Source organism: Magallana gigas, chromosome 9 (genome assembly GCF_963853765.1).
Source record: "Magallana gigas chromosome 9, xbMagGiga1.1, whole genome shotgun sequence".
NCBI classification, from domain to species: Eukaryota; Metazoa; Mollusca; class Bivalvia; order Ostreida; family Ostreidae; genus Magallana; species Magallana gigas.
The window spans coordinates 43990929-44002200 of NC_088861.1; the positions used below are offsets into that span (position 1 = coordinate 43990929).

Consider the following 11272-nt stretch of genomic DNA (forward strand, 5'->3'; position numbering starts at 1 on the left):
CAAGGCGACATATATCATGACTGTCAGAAGTTAAACAATGAAGAACTATTGGTCGAGTCTGCTAGCTATTCCTCAAGAGGAAATGAAGACAACCATGTTCCACCACTGAGTGCCTTAAGTGGTTTTCCTAGACGAACAGAAATGCAGCAATTTCCAAGTCTCACCCAACCGTTAAACTACATGATGAAGCCAGAGTCCTATGATGGTACTGTTAGCTGGGAGGAGTACATCTCTCACTTCAATGATTGTGCAGAATTAAGCAGATGGACAGATAGACAAAAGGTGCTGTTCCTTGCTGCAAGCCTAAGAGGTCAAGCCAGGACATTTTACATGAGTTTATCCTTGGCAGAGAGAAGATCCTTTGATTCCCTTATCACCAAATTTAGTCAACGCTTTGGAAATTCCAGACACCAGAATAAATGGCTGTCCAAGCTTGAATCCCGTAGACGACAGACTGGTGAAAGTGCTGCTGCCCTTGGTAATGACATCCGACAGATGGTGCAGAAAGCATACTGTGACCTAGATGAAAAAGCTCAAGAGATTTTAGCATTGAATCACCTTTACAAGCTGATAAGTGTAGAGATGAAATGTAGATGCATTGATAAGAATTGTCAGAGTATCTCAGAAGCTGCTGATGTAATTGACAGATTTGAAGCCATCCTAGGTGAAAACTATGACAAAAAGAAACATCAAGCCAGAGCCATGAAGACAAATGATGTGGATTTCAACATACCTCAAGATGTGCCAACCAGTGTCAAGTTGATGTCAAATACTGCTTCAGCTTTTGATTCATCTGCCCTCTTACAAGAAATCAGCGCCAGATTAGAGAGACTAGAGAGAGCAAATAAGAAGCCTTCCCACCAGCTTTGCTTTCACTGCAACTCACCAAAACATTTCATCAAAGAATGTCCTCTTCTAGAGAGACCCATACCTGGTCAGAGAAGAAATCAAGATGTATCGAGGCGACAAAACTATCAGCAGGGAAATGGGAGACCATCAGCCTTGTAGGTCGACAGCTGATGGAGGAGTCAAGACCTAGTGCTGATGACTCAAGGGGGTGGCTTTTAATAAACAGAGAACATTTTCAGATAATGGATTCCACATTACTGGAGTCCTGGGTGGGGTGGATGTTAACTTTTTATTAGACAGTGGTTCCACCGCTTCACTTTTGTCATATGAAGAATTCAGAAAGACTCCGGAGGAGCTGTGTCCCGTCCTTCAATCCACGAATGTGTGTGTGCAGGATCTGAATGGTCATGCTCTGCCAGTCCATGGTATTGGAAGATTTTACATTTATCTCGAGGATGTCCCACATGCAGTTGACTTGTTGGTTGTTGACATGGATCTTTCAGCTATCCTCGGGCAGGACTTCCTATTGCAATACTGCCATCACATTGACTACAAAACAAGAATTTTACAGACTGAGAAAACCAATGTTCAATGTTGGATTGCCAATGAACAAACAGCTACAAATGTAGAAGTCAAAAGAACCATTTCGATACCTGCATATTGTGGTATATGGGTTCCAGTGTCCTTGACGGGAAATGATAACATCACAGACATAGGCTTCCTGGAGCAACTTAACACCTTCAGTGATGACATAGAAGTACTAGATGGCTTGATAGATACACATTCTGAGCAAATACAAGTAAACATTGTGAACCTTGGAGAGGAACCTGTAAAATTACAAGCAAAAACTGTTATCGGCGTATGCAGGAATGCACATTTGGTAGAACGAGACGCCATACCACAGAGAGTTTTCATTACAGAGAGTCTTATAGATGATCCAACTCCTGAGAAAGATTTACCAGATCATCTCCTTGACATGTTTGTTAGAAGTTCCACAAGTCTGAACCAAGAACAGAAAGATGTCTTCTTCAAACTACTCCTAGAGCACAAAGATGTATTCTCAAAGACATCAGATGATCTTGGGTGCACTGGCATAATAAAACATAAGATAGATACAGAAAATGAAAAGCCTGTGAGACAGCCTTTAAGACGACAGCCTATTGCAAAACGAAACATTGAGAGAAGCGAAGTACAGAGCATGTTAGAGAAAGGTGTGATTGAACCATCAACCAGTGCATGGGCATCAAATCTAGTTCTAGTATCAAAACCAAATGGAGCTACTAGAGCATGTGTTGACTATCGACAACTAAATGCAAAAACTGTCAAAGATGCCTATCCGCTCCCTCGTATAGATGAATGCCTTGACTCACTTTCTGGTGCCAAATGGTTTTCTACAATGGACCTCAACTCAGGCTTCTGGCAGATAGAGATGGCTGAAAAGGACAAAGAGAAAACTGCATTTGTAACAACATTAGGGCTCTTCAAATTTCGAGTCATGCCATTTGGTCTGGTAAATGCCCCGTCTACATTTGAACGTCGCATGGAGAATGTATTGAAAGGACTTCAGTGGACTGAATGTCTTGTCTATATGGACGACATAATCTCACATAGCTCAACTTTTGATGAAGGCATTCAGCGTTTAGCCAATATTTTCACCAGACTTCGAGAGGCAAACTTAAAGCTTAAGCCGTCAAAATGCATCTTTTTCCAAAAGCAAGTCAAGTTCCTTGGTCACATTGTTTCCTCAGAAGGTATCCAGACTGATTCAGAGAAAATATTTGCTGTCAAAAACTGGCCAGTCGCAAAGAATGAAAAACAGATCAGATCATTCCTTCTTACTACAGAAAATTTGTGAAGAAGTTTGCAGAGATAGCAAAGCCTCTCCATGATCTATACAAGAAGACGACAAAATTCACATGGACCTCTGAATGTCAAAATGCTTTTGACACCCTCAAAACAGCACTTACAACTTCACCTATACTTGGTTTTCCCTTACCTGGATTACCATTTACTCTGGATACAGATGCCAGTGATAGAGCTGTAGGTGCAGTACTGTCCCAGAACCAAGACGGCAAAGAGAGAGTAATAGCCTATATGAGTAAAACTATGAATCGCCACGAGCAATCCTACTGTGTCACACGTAAAGAGCTGTTAGCTGTTGTCACTGCCCTTCGGAAGTTTCATCCCTACCTTTACGGTCAGAAAGTTTTACTTCGTACAGATAACGCAGCTGTCAGTTGGGTCAGGAGCTTGAAAAACCCCACAGGTCAGACTGTACGATGGCTACAAGAGATCGAGACTTACGACCTCACGGTTACTCACCGCCCTGGGCGAAGTCATCAAAATGCAGATGCTTTATCAAGAAACCCATGCAAGCCTTGCCTTAGACAAGTACAGAATATGAGTGATAATGATGCTAGTGATGATGAGATGTCAGGTGAAAATAAAAAAACAAGAAACCAAGCAATCAGTCAGAGTGACCACTAGAAGCAAAGAAGTACCCCAGCATGAATTTATAAACCAGGAAATACTAGAGGGATGGGGGGGTGGATGAAATTAGACAGTTACAAATAGAAGATCTATCTATAGGCATGCTGTTGTTAGCCTTGACAGATGGTTCTACAAGACCAAAATGGGATGTTATTTCACACAATTCTGAGTCATTTAAAACTTTGTGGAGACAATGGGAGAGACTCAAGGTCATCAATAGTCTATTGTATAGAGAGTTCCATGATACAGAAGCTAACAAGGTCATACTACAGCTCATTGTACCAAAACAGAAGAGACCAGATGTTATTCACTACTATCATAATATTCCCACCGGAGCCCACCTAGGAGCTGAAAAGACCATATCACGCATAAGGAATTCATTTTACTGGCCATCTATGACTAAAGAAATTACACGGTACTGCAAAAGATGCGATTTCTGTGCTGCACGTAAATCCTATCAAAGACAAAACAGAGCACCCCTAGGACAATATTTGGTTGGAGAACCCATGGAAAGGATAGCTCTTGATATTCTAGGACCTCTGCCAGAGTCTACAAAAGGAAATAAGTACATCTTAGTTATGATTGACTGTTTTACCAAATGGACCGAAGCCATAGCTATTCCAGATCAAGAAGCTGAAACCGTTGTAACCACCTTTGTAAATGAAATAGTCTGCAGATTTGGTACACCTTTACAAGTCCACTCCGATCAAGGACGAAATTTCGAATCAAAACTCTTCAAAGAAATGTGTGAATTCTTCCAAATTGATAAAACTAGAACCAGCAGTATGAGGCCTCAGGCAAATGGCAGTGTCGAGCGTTTCAATCGCACCCTAGCTACTATGTTGACAATGTACTGTGAGCAGAACCAGAGAACATGGGATAAATACCTCCCTCAAGTCATGATGGCATACCGAGCTTCCATACATTCTAGCATTAATCAGACACCAAACCTCATGATGTTAGGCAGAAATGTAACTCTCCCGCTAGAAGCAGTCATTGGAAAGCCTCCAATTGAAGCAGATAGTGAAACTGAAGTAAGCGAATATATAGAAGAGCTACAGAGAACCCTGAATGATGTCCATACCATAGCACGAAAACATCTGAAAAAGAGCGCAGAGTACAACAAACGACACTATGATCTAAAAGCAAAGAAACATCTGATGGACAGAGGTCAACCTGTCTGGCTGTATGACAATACTAGGAAAATTGGAGTGTGTCCCAAGTTAACGTCAAAATGGAAAGGCCCATACCTTATTACCAAACGAATAGATGACGTCAACTACCTTGTGCAGAGATCAGCTCGTAAACCAGCAAAAGTCTATCATGTGGACAGATTAATGCCCTACAAAGGAACAACCCTCCCTACCTGGTTCAACAGAATTTTAAATAAAGCATAGAAGTTCCTATAAATGTTGTTTGGTTTTTTTTGTTGCTGTTATTACTTTAATTTGTTTATTAGAAGTCGTACTTACAGTAGAAGTTAGATGTCAGGTGCGCGCGCAAAGGTTGGGATAGAGCTGGCCTGATCACCCAGAACTCTCCTCCCAGAGATGTTGATAGAGATAGTTAACAAGTCGTTTATAGAACAGTGCTATAGACGTGGACCTACTACCTGGTACACATCAAACAGTATGTTTGGTGTCTTGTTTCAACCAGTCTCTTTAAGATGTAGATGTAGTATGAGACTACAAGATGTGTACTTTAGAAGTAGAAGTACGAGACGATTTCTTATGATTTCCTTCTTAGTTAGACGACATCTCTAGTTATTTTGAATGGTTTAGTCATAACAGTTAGAAGAGCTTCAGAATCTATTAGAAGATAAGACGATTAAGACGTATCACAGATTTCCCCATAACAGCAAATTTTATCAATTCCAGATAACCTGAACAATGGAGTGCTGGGTTTGTCATCTTAAGTTCCCCACAAACAGAGAGCTGAAGAACCACATGGGTCCCATACATGGAACTTTGAAAGTAATCTGCCCTTGGTGCCCTAATGAGAGAACCTACAAGAGGGTGACAGACCTCAGGAGCCATGCGAAGCAAAGCCACAGCCACCAACTAGCGAAGTATCCAGGAGATCTCATCACCGAGAGCAATGGGATATGGTTTAGCCTACATCCAGAGGGGTATAATCGCCTCGTCCCAGGAACTGAGTGGGGGTCTAATGCAGCCACACATGCCAGAGTGCTGGTGCTGGAATGGTTGTCTAAAACCAAGCATGCATCGAAGAAGAAGGACAACTGGGTCAACGATTGGGAGTCTCTCAGGAAGAAAGGGAAGTCCTTTGCCCCAACTCCAGATGCCCTTTTCCAACCTGACTACATTGAGACTGAGACGGAGATGACTGAAACAACACCTTCTGGGTATAGTCCAGCGAGACCCAAGATCGACGAGTTAGAGGTGGAGTATATAAGCTTAGCAGCGAGGAAGATCTTTCTATGTCAAGGCGATTCCATCTATGCCATCCACCTGAGAGATACAATCCTAGGCGATCCTAAAGCCATGGCCAGCATAGCAAGGAAAATGGGGGTACAGAAGACAGAGAGAGAACCAACCAGGTCAGCTGAATTTCCTGTTGCATCCCCAACCATACAGAAGCAGCTTTTGAAATTTGTTGGGCTCGAACAAAAGTATTTAGAAAATATCAGAGAGCTGAAGGAGGAGGAGAGAGCAATGAAACCAATCAAGAGGAAGCGAGAATCGGAGCCAGAACCTCCTCAAGTACGTGTACCATCACCCTGTACAGCCTCTTCTGCAGACTCAGCCGAAATACCATCTGACGCCACAACTGCATCTACAGCTATCAGCATCCACCTGCCTCAACCCAAGTCAAAGCCAATAGGAGCCTCCCTGTCAGAGAGAGCACTGAATTTGTTGAAGAGAGGATGCTTGCCTCTCTTCCCACCAGCTAGAAGGGACTGGGGAACTGAGCAGGCGACATTGAGATGCAACAACATAACTGTTGTGTGGCCACCCAAGGACTGGCAGGAAATGTCGCCTGACCGAAGACTCCTATCCTGGGAATACACAGCCTTGACCCTGCAGGAAAGGATGGACCAAAGCAAGAGTGCCACCATCGAGAGGATAGACCTTCTGGACAAATTCAACTTCCTAGCTCTGCCTGGTACTGTGGAGAAGAATGCAAAGAAGACAGACCATGTTGTGAGGAAATCCCGATATTACATTTACGAACAGCTGAAGAACATTGTGAGTTCGAATTCAGGTGACAGTGTGTGGATTCGAATGCTGGAGAGATCTTGTGCCCTTAGAGACCGCTCAACAGACAACTCCCTCGCCGTAGTAGAAGACAAAGACATTCCAATCAGACTTTAGATTCATCATCAACTTTGACATGTATTGTGTACTGTGTTATGTTATTGTTAATTCTTCAGAAATTCAGGAGAATTTTGTAAATAAGTTGGGGGGAGTGTAACCCTATCGTGATTTATTTTATTGCAACATTTAGATTTGTTATTTATAGTAAGTCTTCACGCAAAATCATTTAAAAAGTATTCGGTAATTTCCTATAGTTACATGACATAATTTAACGAAACATGTGCATGAGGAATAAGTAATTTGTTTACATTTATATAAAGTTTACAGACTATATGACACACATACGGTTGTGGTTTAACACTAAATCACATAAATTACCTTGTTAACTTTCATTTAGGGCATTTCTTTCGGCGATAAATGCAGTTTGTTAGGGAATATTTACATTTTAACTTTCTGGCTATCATCATCTTTTCGTGTAGTCTTCGTCACTTCCGGTTATCGATGTTTGCTAATTAAATGTTTTGATTCATTCAATTCACTATTGAGCGTGTTTATTTATCATCATGTGATGTCTTAGGAATGTAAATAAATGTTAATTTGTTGATTATTTGCTAATACTCAATCTTACTCGTGGAACTATATTTGTTTACCCTATCGTCGATAGTTACGATATTCATGCGCAGATTTTCTACAGAGAAACTATAATTATACAGATGATTTTATTATAAGTCCTGTTCATTAAAGTACTTAATTTATTGCATATTTATTGTTTAAAAACTGATTTTTACATGGTTGCTATAATTATTTATCATTTGCCTTTGTACGGTAGCCCTGTGTGGTAGAAATAGTTCTGTGTGGGAACTTGTGTGGGAACTCAGCTTCCCGTACAGGTCGCTGATTGGTCAATAGCTTGTACGGCGTATTTTTATTGGTTAGCTTAGTTCACTTGACGAATAATGGGAGGTCATATAAGCGCGCGAGTACTACGTTATGACAGATTTCTGCTAGTTGCACGGCGGTAACATTTTGAAAAGTACAAACAGGTGAGAAAACTCTACTATGTAATTTATAGCCTAGTTAGAAATCTCCTACCACACTGGACAACCTAAACTTGTGTTTCTGAATTGTCAGCTGTATTTATATATATGAATTTATATTAGAAGAACCTGTTGATATTTGTGTGCCATACACTGTTACGCCATTATGCCATACTGATGTGTGACAATAAATGGGTAAGACTGATCATCTATCTTGAGTATTATTGAATAAAAAGATAAAGTGTAATGGAGCCTGGCAAACTTGAATTTAAGAAGTAATTTATCTATTAATCCATCCTGACGAGACGAGTTATTGAGACAAGCAATAGATGATATGTATATATGCTGAGGATTCAGAAATTCTAGCCAACCCCCCCAGATGGCTTACAATATCAATAGGTATACATGTAAAATAATTCGTAATATCTTAGTAAATTTACTTAATAAACATGATACCTATAGTTTTACGCACGGATGATTTTGGCGCCAATAAGAAAACTATTCTTTGTATACATTACAACATCATTATATCAAAAAACACTGAACATATGTTTTATGTGAGATAAATAATAAACAAATACAAGTACTTACACCGTAGGGCTATAAGTTTCTTGAATGGAATGTGTACGCTTGTACAAAATGATATTACTTGGACTCTACCCAAGTGGCGTACTGCACGGCTCAGTGCAAAAATCTTTAATAACAAGAGAGTAAAAGAAAAGGGGAGTAACTAACTCAAGAAAATTAATTCGTACGTAGAATATTCCTGAACACACCCAAAAAATATATATCTAGAGGTATCGCAAGATACAGATTTCACCCCTGCGAATGTTATTGTCATTCAAATTTTAGACCACGTGTTTTTATTTACCCCTTTCAGTTTCGCAGTAAAAATCGTTCCCCGTGTATTAAGTCTATTTCACAGTCTCTAGGTTCTTGTAGTCAAATATAAAATCTAGAGGTTTATTGATTTTACACTTTATCTTCATTAATTGGTGGATATAAAGTGTTCTAGAAATAAATATGATTATACAAAATTAGTTTTTGTCTGTTGTTGCAACAACTAACATGCTTAAAAGAGATCCCTCCTGAGGATTAATTTTCGATCCTGACCTAGTAATAACATCAATTGTGAAACAGACTATACCATTTTGTGCATAATGTTCCTTAAAAATGGCTCGATATACTAAGTTTTAATGCAAAACAGACACCCAATATTTTTTTTTAAACATGGTATTGCAAACCACAAGCATCAAACATGGCTATGAGTTTATTAAGCAACCCAATGTTTATATTTTCAACCACTCTACACGTGGTTGAACAAGAACTCTGTTCTGAATATTATCGTTTAATATAAATAACTGCTAGATGGTGAAATAAGACATACATCTTGAAAGCTTTTCCTGTTTTAACATAAATCAAAGTAGGACATGATATGAAAAACGACCAGTACTAACGTATTTTGAGAATATTATCCGAACAGATCTCGGTGAAGTCTCGTGAACTTTCATTCTAGCACCTCTGGATTTATTATTTACTTAGCAACGATAAAGAAAAAATTCCGAACACATTCGCAGGGGTGGATTTAATGCGTCTATATCGCACAACGCTTGCTTAGATCGGGCGAATTTTGTAGGATGCGATTATTTCGCCAACAGATAATGATTCATATCTAATTTTTTTTCGGTCGCACGAATATGTTGTCGCTTCTGCTCGTGCGCCAATTGTGGAAGGGGATTAAGACTTCAATGATGCATTAGGCATTAAGATGTCCCGGAATAAGATTCACTGCATTGGGAAATATAATGTAGCAGAATGCTGCTGACAAATAGCATTTTGGCTGTGAATTTGTTTAGCGTCTTGGCATGCAACTTCTGCTAAATAAAAGTACATCGTCAAATGTGAAATATATATGTATATAAACAAGCACATACAAAAATACACTAAATCAAATTCATCCTAACCTGTTGATAAACGTTTTTGATCAAATATCGCACATGCTTAGTTTAATAGTTTGCAGTATCTGATGCTACAATTACACATAGGTTATCTCATGTAGTTCTTATTATCTATCTGTGATCAATATATCTCCAGATTTATCTTCCCTTCATATGTAATGTACATGTTATGTGTAAGTAAATGTGCATTTAAACTCTGACAACGTGTTTACATACATAATAAAAAATGTTTCATTTACATGTAACTGTAATTAATTGTAATGACCTGTTTAAAAAATTTACAGGTATTACAATTTTCAAAATAAATGATAAATCAAAATAAAAGGTTCAAGCTAAAAATTATTATGTTAAAAGCACTTGGTATTAAGTTAGTAGGTTTTTGAAACATTAAAAATACTACACCAAGTACAGGTTTACACATTTATCGGACATTGCTTTATATTCTTCTGTTACTAGGGAGAAATGATGTTTTACACAGCTTCTATGCAGAGCAATAATTGTACATAATTTTTTTTTGGTAAAACCTCATAAGGAGTTTAAAGAGATTTGAACGATTGTATTAATTTAATCTGCAGCCTTAGTATCTATAATACCAAATAAAACAAAATTGCATACAAATACACAGTCACATTGCTGCTCATGAACCTAGATCAATTTAATATACGTTGTTGTTCAGAAGAGTTATCTTTGTCAAATTAATTCTGTATATCATATCCTTTGATAAAGAAAATATTTCAACTCAATCTCGTATTATAACCATTGGCAGAGATTATCAGTTTTTCAAGAAATATCATTGGACAGACGTTAACAGAATCATGCTGTCAAAACCTTTTAGAATGGAATACATCAAAAGTTTAACCTTTTGTGTATTAGAGATAGTAAAATTTATCAACGTACGTAACCAATGGTATAGAAATCATGTATTATATATAGGGCAAATAAGGAGCATGTGAATGGGGCAGGCCCAGGTACAGCTCCATTTGACAAATATTGACGTAAGGAAAATGACTCTCTGTGCAATATGCCTCTTAGATCCAAGTGACGACGAAGAGACATATGCTCATAACAAAACTTGTAGGCTTCTTAAGTGCAATCATAGATTTCACATTGATTGCATCAAAGGTTGGTTTAGACATGGGAAATATAAATGCCCATACTGTAGATCCTTAGTTTCGAGTAATGATATAACAAATATTATAGGTGATAAATTTAGGACCGACAAACATACCTAGTTGTACTGGGATGGTGTCCTTTTTCATTTCATCATAATTTATTTTAAATAATTGATTTATGTAATTATCAATATTTTATTTTTAATAGTAGATAAGCATTTTAAACTTTTTCTTTTTGCTCAAAAGAAAGTTGCAAAACATGAAGGTTCCGCCTGTTGGTTTGTAACATATTGCCTTTACAGAAATTTTACGCTAGCATTTGAGGTATACAGCATCGAGAGTTGATTACATTTCTGCTGAGTCAAAGAGAAATCGATTTATTGCAACCTTAATAAAATAGAAATAATTTGTATTAAATATTTACAAATATATATAGATGATTCAACACATAGATGTTAAGGCTATACTTCTACATATGTCTGTTGCTGTAACTTACTTGTATTTCCTTTAAACTTATCTTCAATCACATAGTTTAGCATATTTTTTTA

General features: G+C 38.3%; 1 protein-coding gene across 1 annotated transcript; it reads left to right on the plus strand.

Moving 5' to 3' along the window:
* The first annotated feature begins 5213 nt into the window (after nt 1-5213).
* LOC136271406 (uncharacterized) lies at nt 5214-7419 on the plus strand. Its single transcript, XM_066071398.1, has one exon. It carries the CDS (start codon nt 5229-5231, stop codon nt 6672-6674), a length of 1446 nt encoding a protein of 481 aa, XP_065927470.1. The 5' UTR covers nt 5214-5228; the 3' UTR covers nt 6675-7419.
* Nucleotides 7420-11272: the final 3853 nt, after the last annotated feature.

Bases quoted from the DNA above. Each gene is read 5' to 3' on its own strand.
- LOC136271406 (XM_066071398.1), top strand. From the start codon at position 5,229: ATGGAGTGCTGGGTTTGTCATCTTAAGTTCCCCACAAACAGAGAGCTG.